At 41.4% G+C, this 14,568-nt stretch overlaps 1 protein-coding gene across 6 annotated transcripts in view; it reads right to left on the minus strand.

Moving 5' to 3' along the window:
- The window catches only part of Nf2 (neurofibromin 2), a 113,666-nt gene that overhangs the window by 51,563 nt on the left and 47,535 nt on the right, over positions 1-14,568 (minus strand). For all 6 annotated transcript variants that reach the window (XM_029567352.1, XM_008841083.3, XM_008841084.3 and 3 more), the window contains exons 2-4: positions 8,699-8,824; positions 6,345-6,467; positions 3,515-3,598 (exon numbers count right to left, since the gene is read on the minus strand). In XM_029567352.1, the coding sequence (XP_029423212.1) occupies positions 3,515-3,598; positions 6,345-6,467; positions 8,699-8,824 (333 nt within the window). The remainder of the gene's footprint in view (positions 1-3,514; positions 3,599-6,344; positions 6,468-8,698; positions 8,825-14,568) is intronic.

Here is a 14,568-nt window from a genome sequence, read left to right on the forward strand (position 1 = left end):
TAGACTGAAGACTAGCTGATCTTTTGGAATTCATCAGACCTTCAGCACCAGATTGAGACATCCAGCCTCGTGGACTGAGCGAATATGGATTCTAGCCTCTCCAGTGTGGTGCAGCCATTGTTGGACTACTCAGACTCTATCCTGTGAGCTAAGCTGATAAATCCCTATACATATATATTCATTCTACTAGTTCTGTTTCTTTGGAGAACACTGACTAATACATATATGAAAGACTAAACTGTCCACATAAAATCCAACAGGTGGCTTAAACACTGCAAGATGGTTTTACATATCATACAACTTGTCCAAAAAATTCTGTCCATACTTTTGATTCTAGCATAACTCAAACTCCAACCAAGGAATATGGTTCTTATTAACTGAACCATGTGATTAATATTTGTATTTATACTTTGAGGGTAGTTGTTTCTTTACAATTTGGAATTAACTGTGTTATATCATTCAAACAGCTGAAATGCTGTAATGAATATATTTGCACATAATTACATTCTATGTGTTAATGAGCTTGATTCAATTTCTCCTCCATATTTCTAGAATTCCTTTCTGTTTTAAAAGATTGGGAAGAAAACAAGCTACATATAATGAAAGGAACCAATATGGCTTACTGAGAAGTTTAAATTATTTCGATCTTGTAATGAAACTGGAATTTAGTGAGCAATAACACTTGATACCCGCAGAGCTTCTCATTAGACAGTGAAGGGCAAGAGCAAAGTGCTCACTCAGTCAGGCAGCCCAGACACCAGGGTCCCCAACCTGGCTCCAGTCTCCATCCCATTCTGCTTCAAATCCTCTTGATGAAGAGGCAGGTACCTTTATGGCAGAACATTTGCCCAACATGCGTAAGGCTTTGGGTTACAAATCCCTAACACCATAAAAATAAGAAAGTAAAAATAACTGGGCTGTACATTCCATAAAAGTTGAAGTGACACCAAAATTTTTTGATTTTTGGACACATCATTCATCCTTCTGACCCTTAACTTCCTCATCAGGAAAACAAGCACAAGTCTTAGTATCTTACAAAATAGTTTGCTAAACATTTTGTTAAACACTATGAATGTGTAAGTTCTCATTATCATCATAAATACACTTAAAAAATATTTTATTATAATATTAACTAGCAGTTCCAGAAACTGGAAGCATGTTATAGTAAGCCTTAGTTTCCTGAATACAAACTTTTAAAGCTAGAGATTACCATTATTTGATAGATCCTTAAAACTGACACCGGAAAAAATAGAACATCCTCCTCCATATGTACCACATATGTTGTCTGTGAATCACTTTCATCTCCAAATTGTAGGAGCCAAATTAGTAGGGCTTTCCTACACTGAAATGCGTTTAAGCAAACATCCAATGGTTCATTCAATGAGATAACCATCGTCCTATTCCCATACAGGAAGTCTTTGAATTTGGGGCCCAAAATCCATACAAAGAAAATGTAGCCTTCGAGACTGAGGTACTGTCCTTGAGAGCTTGGGTCTTCTCTTAGGCAAGAGAAAGCATGCAAAAAAGAAACTCTGGGCCAGAAAGTGACAATATCTGCTTCATCCCTGTCAGGGCAATACTGACTAAAAGGACATACCTTTCCTATGACGGATATTCTTGATTAAAGCATAAAAGGAAGCATATGCTTTAGGTGAACTGAGGCTCATTTTCTATTTTCTCAATTACTCATTTTTCAAGGAAGACACAAAATGCAATTCTAAAGTCATAGAGCCTGTCTCTAGCTTTACCCACAATGGCCCCAATGACCTTAGGGACTCACTGAAGACAGATACTTGCTCTAGTGCCTGCATATGACAGTTAACAAGCCCTATGCCCCAGGCCTTATGACTACTCTATGGACACTCAATCAGTCATCAAATGAGTAAACTAACTGTTTCTACTGGCCCGACCACCATATACAATGTACAGCCTTTTCTCCAACTCAAAAATGAACTAACAAAAATTTATGATTTTCTCACACTGTGGTGATGCCTTTATAGATATCGGTAATGAAAAAAAAAGTATCTGAAAAATAAGCTTTTGGAACCTGAATCCCAGCACTCAAGTAGAAGAGACAGGAAGATCTCTGTGAGTTAGAGGCCAGCCTGGTCTACATAGCATGTTCCAGGACACGTAGGGCTATATAGTGAGACTATCTTTAAAAAAGAAAAAAAGGGGGGGTGGGCTGGAGCGATGGGAGATGGCTCAGCTAAGAACACTGGCTGTTCTTGCAGAAGACCTGAGTTTGAACTCCAGCACTCACATGGTAGCTAACAACTGTCCTTAACGCCAATTCCAGGGGAGCCAATGCCCTCTTCTATCCTCCATGGGCATTTCATGACACGGGTGCATTTGCATATATGCAAGTAATCAAGCATACACATAAAATAAAAATAATAAAATATTTTTAAAGTATGCTTTTTTGCCAGGTATGGTGGTACGTGCCCTTAATCCCAGCACTTGGGAGGCAGAGGCAGAGGCAGGCAGATCTCTGTGAGTTCTAGGCCAGCCTGGTCTACATAGTGAGTCCCAGGTCAGCTCAGGCTACAGGGAGACCCTGTCTCAAAAAGACACCCCCCCCCCAAAAAAAGTATGCTTTTAAATGGCATGTGATCAATGTCTGTCTCGATTCTGGTGACGTCTTACACTTCAGTGAAAGGCAGGAAGCGGGGATACCAAGAGAAGGCGATACATGATTGAAGAAATCCAAGGGACATGAAGTACTCTAGTGGGTTTTATAAGAAAAGATGGGACAGGACGGGCATGGTAGTACATGCCTTTAATCCTAGTACTTGGGATCAGAGGTAGGTTTGATCAACACAGCAAGTTCCAGGCCAGCCAGGGATACATAGATAGACACTGTCTTAAAAAAAGAAAAACTCAAGTCTTGGTAATGTCCATCTCCTACCACTCCTGCTCTGCAGTGCCTAAATGAAAATGAATGGTTTTAAGTTAATCAGACAGTTCCACTGGACTCAGCAGGTTCAATAAACCCAGCTCCTGCAGTATCTAGACACATGCAGTGCAGTGCAGATGCCCACTAGCAAAGTGGAGGTAAGACCTCACTGGAGGGGGGGACGGTTCTGAGAGTATGGTCTCTAGGAAGTTGGCTCTGAGAAGATGAGTTTGGAGGGAGGAACTGGGTCTTGTTGACCTAAAGGTCTCATTTAATCGTAATTAGGGATCATAAATTCACTTTTCCTGGCTAATATAAAAGAAGTTGATGTGATGAATATAATGAACCACATGTGCATATTGAGATTACAAAGAAAATGCATCTTTTTTAATGAATTGACTCAGAATGAATTCTAACTCAGAATGATATGCTTATCATTTTTAAACATACAAGATATACAAAAGTTGAGGCAGAAGAGATGCCCAAGTCCCATGACATTTCACTTTCAGAGGCAAGTCATTCTAAAATCCAGAAAATCCAAAGAAACAGAAGACAAGAGCCATCTTGTGATATGAGTCAATGTCCCAAAAGAATACCTTTTTCTTTTTTTGTGCCTACCTTGGCCTGGACAGCATAGGAAGCCAGGAGCACTGATGCCTCAGGAGGGCAATAGATTTTTTCATCTAAAATCTGCTTCTTCACCTGAAAGGGGCAACAAAAGAGACATGAGATAAGCGTGTAGAAGAGAGCAGTGCAGTCTGGTCACAGCAGATGGCTACAGGGTATGCTAAATAATGGCTGCCAGGCTGGAGAGATGGCTCAGCGGTTAAGAACACTGGCTGTTCTTGCAGAAGACCCGGGTTCAAATCCCAGCACCCACATGGCACATGGCAGCTAACAATTGTCTGTAATCCAGGGGATCCAACAGCCTCTTCTGTCCTCCGTGCGCATTGTATGACACAGGTGCACTTACCTACATGTAGGCAATACACACATACACATAAAATAAAGAAAATAAAATTTTTTAAAAAATTAAAATAAATAAATAATGGCTGTCGAAGCAGCCTGTTAATAATTTTCTGACAAAAGGGACTTTTTCTTTTTTTTTTTTTAAACTGCTGCAGACCAGCTGAGAGTTCAGCCACTGATGGCTGTACAATTGGGGGCTGGAGAGATAGCTCAGCAGTTAAGAGCATTGACTGCTCTTGCAGAGCACCCGAGTTAAATTCCCAGCACCCACATGGTGGTTAACAACCATCTGTAGCTCCAATTCCAGGGCATCTGACACCTTCTGACCTCCTCAGGCACTGCATGACATGGGTGCACTTACATACATGCAGGTAGTTTCCATAGTGTAGTAGTTATCATGTTCGCCTCACATACATACAGGCAATACATTCATACACATAAAAAAAAAAAAAAGATGGCTGTACAAAAGGCCTCATTTCTTTTCTTCACACTCAAAGTTGAAGAGTAAATAAGATCTTCTTGATTATAACAGAGACTGACGTGTGGGGTGGACAGAGCTATGAACTCAAAAGTGTCAGGAGTCTTTATCCCAGTCTTGGCCCCTGTAGAGTACTCACAGCACTGCAGGAAATGGAGCCTACTTTCAAGTCTTCACACAAGACAAAAGTCACCAAGACTACTGAATTATGACTGAAGAAAAAAGTCATTTTTTCCAATATGCTACTCTAAGGAAAAAGGAAGCAATAGAATTTGATCGATTCAACTTTTAAGTACACGTGAGGTCCAGGAAATATAATTCCTAAGCTATAATGTTAAATTAACATATCTCAGTGCACTTAATTTCTCACAGTGGTGTATTGAGTGATGTTTCAGATGCAGAGGCAAGAGAACGACATGAATTGGGGGTACACTAAAAGCCATTTCACTTTTCAGATGTCAACAGTTCCCAGATTCATAGAAGTAGTAAAATTTGCCTTGTTCAGTCACTAAGAAGGAAAATCAAGACAAAGTCATATGAGGGAAAGGTGCTGCCTCAAGTCCTCACAAGAAAGCCATTTCTATAACACTAAGATAGTCGGGTCTCATGTAGCTAAGGATGACCCTGAATTTTTTGTTTTTCTTTTTCAGACAGTGTCTCACTATGTAACCCTGGCTGGCCTAGAATTCACAAAGCCGGATCAAGCCAGCACCACCATGCTCTGAGACCCTTGAACTAGTGATCCTCCTTGTGGACTGCAAAAGTATGACAACATGCTGTTTATGCAGTTCTAGGGATTGAACCCAGGGCTTTATGCATGCTAGGCAAACACTCATCAACTGAGTTACATCCCCAATCCCTAGAGGAATTTTATGTGGCTTCATTTACACATAAGAATTCTTCCCAAGCTTTAAAACAGAGAGAAAATGAAAGCTGAGATGTTCTGAAGCATTGCAACCTTCAAATTCCATGGTTTCTTTTCAAAGGAAAAAAAAAGCCATAGGACAGAAAATCTGAAAGGACTGTTTTTAATCTCAGTATTTGGCAGACTGAGACAGAAAGAGCTCAAGTTAGAGGACAGTCTAAATCACATAGTGAGACCCTGTTTCAAACAAAACAAAACAAAACACAACATTATTTAAGGGTTTTATCTCATTTCACTTACTATTTCATAAACACAATGCACTGAGGCTCCATATTACAAGGACCATGTGACAAATCACAGATGTACTTCTGTGAAATTGATACAATTAATATCCCTATTGCAATCTTTTATTTCATGACAGTGGATACATAAGCAGTCTTAGTGTCAATCACATAAAGAGAGGGGACTCTGACCATGCAGTAAACAAGGTTTCCATTCTTAGATGAACCCCTTTCCTATGCCCCTAGATGGTCAACCTGTAATTCTGGATTGCCTAATTTCTTCAGTTTGGTTGAGCAATTACTTATAACACCAACTGCATATTCAATGAGCCTGCCTTTTTAAGGAGCTTGCACTCTAATAAAGGAACAAGAAGACAATACAGACTCAAGAGTAGCACAGAGCAGGCTGCCTGAAGGACCAGAGGGATGGGACAAACCAAGTGTGTCACTGCTGTTCAGAAGTCTTATCTTAATGACAGCAGATCTTGAACTTTAAAGAATTGCTGTTAAGCCTCTTAGGCTTTTCTTTGTAACCTCAGAGTACTTTCAAGTTAGCTAGACGAGACCAGGATCCATCTTTGAGGAAGTTGTATTAGGTAACTGCTTCTGTCCATTCTTCATCATCACACCTCTGCAATTTCATCTGACACCAATTCTCAGAGCTCGGGAAGAGTTCTATTCTGAAGATTTTTTTCCCCCATTACTAAACCAAAAGGATTGACTATTTGGAGGCATAACATTTTTGCAATGCAGAAGTGCTTGTGGTCAACTCTAAGGGGTTCACCTGGGCTGCCTCTGCAACCACACCCAAATTTGTCCTCTTAGAACTAGGGGAGACATCATGCGTTGACGTACCTGCAAGAAAAATAAATGTTGTGTGATCTCTTGAACCAGTTCCTCCTCAGCATTTTCGGGATAAAATTTGGCCAGGAAGTGAAAAGTGACCGGTTCTTCCTTTGAAACATCATGATCCAAGACCTGCAGAATTGTAGAGCAGAAGGTGTGCTATGTTGCCTCCCCCGTCATGTGCTACCATCAAAGCACATTTTGCAGAGGAGGTATAAAATCCTTTCCCTGTTACATTCCTCCCATTTCCCAAAGGCCATGTTTCTACGGTTGGAAGCATTCACAGAGCCATCCATAACAGGAGATAATATCCACTTCACAGGGGTTCTGAACCAAATCAATCAATATCCCCAAGAGGTGAGTGGAGCTACAATGAAGGCACCAATGTTGTCAAAGCCACAGAAAATGTTACCAACTAGAAATGTACAACTCAAAGGTCTTAGGCATTATTTTTTAGGGAGGACAAAAGGTTTTTAATTTTTTTTTCTGAAACAGTAGAATCTTCCTTTATTCTTTTTTCTTGCTGCCCATTCTAATCTGTAGGTTTGGTTGGAATAAGCTTGAAGACAATGAGCTAGATCTTTGTGACATTGTTTCTATGTTAACTGAGCAACAGAAGTAAAACTCATCCATTGTGGCAACCCTTTGTTTCTAAGACCCTCCAGAGATGTCCACAAAATGCTTGCAGTGCTGTAAGCAAACCACTGCCTTTATTCGTCTAACAATTCCACCCACCCCTTGAAAAGCTTGGATCATCTGCTCTCCACAGTGAATTTCATTTCAGGACATAAACATGCCATACGACAGGCTACCAGGCTCCATTAACATGTGTCATAATTTATTTCCTTTGAACAGCAGGTTCTATGGCTCCTGATGCCCCCAATCTAATATCCATTTGGCTAACACTCACATATGATTTAAAATTCACTCTGCTGAGAATCATAAAAAGATACAGAAAGCTTTGCTGTCTCTGATATATAACTCTCCACATGCCCGCCCAAATTCCAGGGACAGTGCCCAAGGGATTCAAAATAAACTTGATGTAGGTTACCCTCACTGACATTGGTTCTCTACAGTAGTACGTGGACTTTCCTAATCATAAGGAATAATTATTTGTCTTTTGTCATTACTGTTTTTGTTTGTTTTTTGAGACAGGGTCTCACTATGTAGTTCTAGTGGGCCTGGAACTCACTATGTAGACAAGGCTGGCCTTGAACTTACAGAGAGCTCCCTGCCTCTGCCTCCAGAATGCTGGAATCAAATTCCACGCTCCACAAGGAATGACCATTTGAAACTTGACAACCAGCAGGAGTTCCAAGCATGAAGACAGAGGTCACCATGCACATGTGTGAACACAATCTGAACAGCTCAGCTTAGAGTCACATTAGTAAGTCTGTGGTTGTCATGCTATGGAGTAGATCAACTTCAGGAGGCAATTGCTGGAAACATCATTTAGGGTCTGAATTGGGACACGTACTTACTTTGAGATGCAGGGATGTTTTTGAAGTAACTGATAGACACATATGGTCCTACTCACCACGTGTCTTCTTGGTTGAGCATCCGGGAAAATAGGTAGGTGTGCCTTTGTGCGACTATATAAACCCATAAGCAGGCAGCTCCCTTATGTCATATCCATTTCCAAGCCACTTTCTATTGCTAGGAGCCTAAACTTCATGTGTTTTGGAAACCTCAGAGAACCCCAAGAAACAAATGGGCATTGCTTCTTTATCGCAGGCTCTTTATTCCTTAGGTTATATTAATGATTAATTCAGCTGGGCTCTGGTGTTCTCAAAAAGACTTGTAAAAATTCCCTAAAGACCATGAGCCCCAAGAGAATCTTTCAAAGACAGATATTGTTGGGGTTGTTTTGTTTTTTTGTTTTGAGACAAGGTCTCCCTGTAGCCACAACTATGTAGACCAGGCTGGCCTCGAACTCAGAGAGATCTGCCTGCCTCTTCCTCCCCAGCACTAGGATTAAAGGTGTGTGCCACCACAGCTGGCTTGGTTTTTTTTTTTGTAAAGCATACAAAGATAGTAGTAATGTATCTATAAAGCCTGACTAGTGGTTCAATAAACTGAAGGCATAAAGCCAAAAAGCAAACAAGCCAGTGACAATGGGCAAAAATGCCAGGGCTGGCCAAGGTTTATCCCTGGTGAGTCTTGTTCTGGGAGAGCTTGTGAGGAGCAGAAAAGCCTGTAGTACCTACTTTCTGCATGATTTAATTAAGACATGTGTCTCCTTCTCTACCATGTCACTGTGACACCCACTGATGAGCAAATAAACTAGGTGCATCCTCAGGGGAAAAAAAAAAAAAAAAAAAAAACAGAAAGCACACGCCTGCCCCACTGGTTTCATGCCCAACCTTCTTATCCATTTTGAGCCAGGCCACAGTGTCCTTGATTGTGTACTGCAGTCCAAAGAACCAGGTTTCCCGCAGCCCCAGTGTCCGGCACACCAAATCAAACAGGTCTTTCCCTTTCCATTTCATCTGCAATACAATAAACCAACAGGGAAGGACATTGTGAGCAAAAATCATAATTAGCTCACACACAAAACTGCACTTAGTCCTCTCTATTATCACCAAAATGGCTGATGAACACTGAATTCCTAAATAATTTTAAAGCTTCCTACACAAAACCATGAGCAGGAAAATACTAATTAGAGTTTAATGGCTTAATCACTGGGGAGCATACACAATACCTCCTTGGACAGTTCCTTACAGATCTTAATATCCCTGAAGCTGCTAATTCAGGAAACCTGGTAAATAAGCAGCCTCATTTAGGAGAGTCCAACCTCTTGAATTAGCCCAGGAAGATAGCCAGTTTGTGAGATATGTAATCCCTTGAGATTTTGTTGTTCATATATCTTTAAATCATGACCCCATCCTTTGATTAAAAGGTTTGTGTTTGTTTTTAACTTAAGACCAGTTTTACTAGAAAAAAAAATTTTTTTTTAAGTATAAGGAAGTTGTAACCAAAGCCACAAATCATGGAGCAAAAGAACCATGAGAGAACAGATAGGCCAACTGCAGGTTTCTCCTATCACAGATGCCTCACTGAGCCCCAACAGAAGCAACTCACCCAGCCACACAGAGCAATTCCGAACTTTCAGTATCTAAACACAAGTGATGAATAGATACCAATATACTGTGATGTGTTTATTCTATAGCCTCACTTTCAAAAGGACCTGAAGCAAAGGCTGCTAAACCTTTTTCTCTGTTATTCAATCTTGTAGTTGGAAAAGCAATTTCAAACAGCTTCATAGGAAAGACGATGCAGGGCAGCTTAGTAAATATCGCCACCTAGTGGCTTTAAATCAAACAGGTTTTTTCCTATACTACCTCTTTGCTAATGATTGCTGTACCCCACCCCATCTACCCCCAGGTAGACATTCAAATGCACACTTAAGTGTAGTTATGATCATATGAAAACATGCAAGAGCAATTTTGGGATTCAAATGCAAGGATTTCAGGCAAGGGAAGAATGAAACCACTTGACTGTAGAAGCCTCTTGCTCTTCTCTCATCCTCATTATAAAACCTCCGCCCTACAGCCGGGTGTGGTGGGGCATGCCTTTAATCCCAGCTCTTGGGAGGCAGAGGCAGGTGGGGATCTCTGTGAGTTTGAGGCCAACATCATCCTACATAGCAGGCCAGCTGGGGCTATAGGAAGACCCTGACTCAAAGGACCAAAAAAGACCAAAAAAGAAAAAAAAAAAAAAAAAAGAAAAAAGGAAGGAAACCACCCATAGTGAGATAGCTCAGTCAGTCAGTGAAGTGTCTGTCACACAAGCACTGAGTTTGAACCCGAGTTTGATCCCTAGCACTCAAAAAGTTGGTGGTAGGGGGCTGGAGAGATGGCTCAATGTTTAAGAAAACTGGCTGCTTCTGCAGAGGACCCAGGCTCAAATTCCAGCACCCACATGGTAGCTAACAACCATTTGTAACTCCAGTTCCAGGGAATAGGATGTCCTCTTCTGACCTTTTCGGGCACTGCACAAAACAGGTGCACTTGCATACAAGCAGGCAATACACTCATACACATAAAATAAAAATAAAGCCGGGCATGGTGGCACACGCTTTTAATCCCAGCACTTGGGAGGCAGAGGCAGGCAGCAGGCGGATCTTTGTGAGTTTGAGGCCAGCCTGGTCTACATAGTGAGTTCCAGGACAGCTGGGGCTACAAGGAGATCCTGTCTCAAAAAAAGACAAAAAAATAAATAAAAAATAAATAAATAAATAAAAGCTGGTGGTGGCAAACACATTTAAACCCAGCACTGGAGGAGGAGACAGGCAGATCTCCAGAGCTCACTGGCTAGCCAGCCTAGTCTAACAAAGGAGCCCTGGGTCCAGAGAGATTCTGTCACCAAAAAAAACCAAGGTGGATGGCATCTAAGAGGCTGACTGAAGGTTGACATCTGACCTACATATGCTCACACATGCACACCGCACCCCATGAACACACACACCAGAGAGAGAGAGAGAGAGAGAGAGAGATGGAGAGAGAGAGGAGGAGGAGGAGGAGGAGGAGGAGGAGGGGGAGGGGGGGAGGAACCTCACATCCCCAACCTCAGTGTGCTCCTTAACCTCAAATAAAAAAATTAATTTAGAAAGAAAGAAAGAAAGAAAGAGGAAAGAAAGAGAAGAAAGAAACCAACCTCCACCCAAAGTCCTGGCACGGTGAAGAGCATAATGAGAAAGAATAGAGGGGAAGAAGTAAGCTCTGGAGACTTACTATAAAAACAAGAAGGAATGGGGGCTGGAGAGATGGCTCAGCAGTTAAGAGCACTGCTCTTGCAGAGGACCAGAGTTAGACTCCCAACACCGACATGGCAGCTAACAACCATCCATAACTCCAGTTCCAGGGGAATCTGATGCCTTCTTCTAATCTCTATGGGCATTGCATGACATGGGTACACTTACACACATGCAGGCAATATACTCATACACATAAAATAAAAATAATAATAAAAAAAGAAAAAGATAAGACTCAGTATTTGATTCACTTTTGCTAAAACCTGCTTTTACGAGGACATTTTCAAGTAGAACTTTAAAAAAGAATTCGTGTGTGTGTGTATAGGAGGGAGAAAGAGAGAATATGGTATCTGGGAGGTGGAGTGCATGCTGCTGTGATGTACATATGGAGGTCAGAGAACAAGTTGGAGTTGGTTCTTCCCTTATACCTTTATGTGGGTTCCTCTCTGGGTATCAAACACAGGTTGCCAGGCTTACAAAGCAAGCACCTTTACACTAGCCATCTTGTCTGCTCCTCTACCCTCCCCTGTCCTCCTGCTAGAATCAAACTTAGAGTCTTAAACATCCTAGGCAAGTGCTCTACCACTGAGCCACACCCTCAGCTCCAGGTTTTCTTTTTTGCTTTCTTCAAGACAAGGTCTCCCTCTAGACCCAACTGGCCTAGAACATGCTATGAAGATCTGGTTGGCCACCAGCTCACAGAAATTCACCTGCCTCTGCCTCCTGAGTCCTGTGCTGGGATTAAAGGCATGGATCACAAGGCCCAGCTCCAGGCATTCTATTTCTAATAGATGGGAGTGAGCAGCATGTCCTCTGCAAGTACTCAACAGGAGAGGCCACTCTTTCTGTCTGCAGTCAGTCAGCAACCCAGATGGACGGACATCAAGACCACAGCACAAAAGTATCTGAGGTGCAATGGCTTTGGTCCTTTGTCAAGGCATTTCTCCTATCTGTCCTGCAACCCTGGCCCCTGTAATACTAGGAAGATTGAAATCTTTACAGATTATTTTGAATAGGAGAAAATAAATGAGTTTTATTTTAAAAACACAATTGCCTTCTTTCTCCCTTTTACAAGGCTGGATAATAGGCATACCCATTTGCCTGTTTGACAACTGGACAGAGGGTTTTTTTAATTCATGGCAGGTTTTAATTCCTACAGGCTGACTTCACTGAAGAAATGTTATCAGGAAAACCAGAAGCTTCAGGATGATTATCCTCTTGTCTCTATTTTAAGCAGCATATGGTATATAAATTATAAATGCCCACCTTGCTACAAGATAATGTTCCACTAAAGAACAGGCATTATCTTGGAAAAGTTAACCACCCAAGGGCCAAGATGCTGGAGGTAATCTCATTCTCAATCTACTATTACCCACAGCCATGGTCAGACCAGGCTTTGGCACCTAGGGCAGTCAGCAAGCAGGGTGCAAGCAGGGTATGCAAAGACTGGAAGGAAAGTGTCCAAGGAGGCAATGAGTAAGTTTCCTGACCTCAATACAATATGATATTAATGTAGTTTTCCTCCTTTCTCCTCTACTTCATTTTTTAAATGAACAACTATTTTTATTAAATGCAAAAAGACAATGTCTTTGCCTCCTTGGAGCTTACAGCAAAGTGAAGAAGGAGAGAATTCTCAGAACTCAGAAAAAATGACCTATTTAGATTTTTTTTTTTTCTTAATCAGATTTTAACTTCAGTGCAAAGAATCACAGACTGTCAGAGCTGGAAATGAGCCTCAGTGCTGAACTACTGTGAACCCATTCTCTTTTATACAACTAAATAAACCAAGTCACAAATTATTTGGCAGCTTTCCAAATTAAGTACAAGCTTTTTTGTGTGTGTGTGATCTAAAGTAGGCAAACCCCTAGTCTCATAAGCACCCCTTTTCCTGTTTTGTGATCTTCCAATTTTTGGTCCCCACCTTGGCCAGTAAGTGACAAATATTTGAAACAAAATCCCTTCTCAGAAGAGTCAGATACATCTCATTTATAGTGTTGTGAGAATTAAGAGTCCAAGCTTCTCAACAAGTACTGTAGAGCATACCCTGAGTGCCAGTCAATGTCAGACACTGAAGCTATAAATGATGGAAGCAGGGTGCCTGTGGAAGAAACAGGCAGGAACTCAGGTCAGAGGAGACTTGAAGAACAAGCGAGAGTTCAATGATAGAGGAAAGGAACTGCATTCTTAAAAAAAAAAAAATCATGATCACTGCAGGGAACCACAAGTCATCTATATGGTGCAGCTGAAACTGACAGCAAGCCTCAGGAAAAGGGGGTGTAATGGGAATGATACTAAATGCTGGACCAGCTGGTTCCACTTCAACAAAAAGCTATCTAGGCTTTGAGGATTCAGATCTGCATTCTGCATGCACTATTAACAAGAGGGTGAAGAATAAGTTGCAGGGAAGTAGGCTGGACCAAGAGGAGCACAGAACACCCCTCCTGTCATCAAGAAGGCAGTAGAAAAGAAGACAGCCTGGAAAGTGGCAAGGAGGCAGTCCCAGAACTAGGGCCTGAACAGGCTAAAGAGGGAAAACTCAAGGACACCTGCATTTCTGGCTTTAACTTCAGGATGTTCCACTAAAAAAGAGACGAAATACATGAAAAGCAGTGAATTTAGGGGCAATAGATGAGCTATTAAGTTTTAGACAAGCTTAATTGAGCTGCCTAAATAAAATAGGAAGACATGTCCTAAATATATTTGATTTAAACTTAAGGCCCACTGGTCTGGGGAGCTATCTCAAAGGGTAAAGGCACTTGCCACCAAGCCTGATGACTTCAGTTTCCTGAAATCCACATGGTGGAAGGAGAGAACCAGTCCCCCAAAATCATCCTCTGACTTCCACATACATGCCCACACACACAAAACTTTTTAAAATGTTGTTTTAAAACCATAAAGCCTTTCTTTTATAAAATAAAGGTTCTAAGGTAAGACAGGCAGATTGGTTAAGCCCACAAACTCAAGGTCACCCTAGATAACACAGTGAGACCTCATTCCAAAATAAGAAAATGTTCTCTTTGTCATTAAGCAGTTAGTAAATTTTCCAGCTGAGCATAATGGCTCACACCTATAATGCCAGCACTGAAGAGGCTGAGGCAAGAGGACTATTGCAAGTTTAAGGTCAGCCTTAGCCTATATAGTGAGACCCTGTCTCTAAAAAAAGAAAAAAACCCAACAATAAAAGAAAACAAAAATTCTGTTTGGTTACATCTAATTTCCATATTACTTATACAAGGTTATGTAGTTCAGTATGTCCCATCTCAAGTGCACAAGGCTTACTTGGTCTTCTTTATTTGGGTTTCTGCTTCTCTACAAACAAGAGCTGTTGTTCACAGATGCTCTGGAGCATTTTCAAAATCCTATGGAAGGCGCAGGAGGCAGAGGTAGGTGGATCTCTGTCAGTTCAAGGTCAGCCTGGTCTACATAGCAAGTTCAGGTCAGCTGGGTCTACAGGGAGACCCTGTCTCAAAAAGACCAAAA

Source organism: Nannospalax galili, unplaced genomic scaffold (assembly GCF_000622305.1).
Source record: "Nannospalax galili isolate Female #2095 unplaced genomic scaffold, S.galili_v1.0 scaffold259, whole genome shotgun sequence".
Taxonomy (NCBI): domain Eukaryota; kingdom Metazoa; phylum Chordata; class Mammalia; order Rodentia; family Spalacidae; genus Nannospalax; species Nannospalax galili.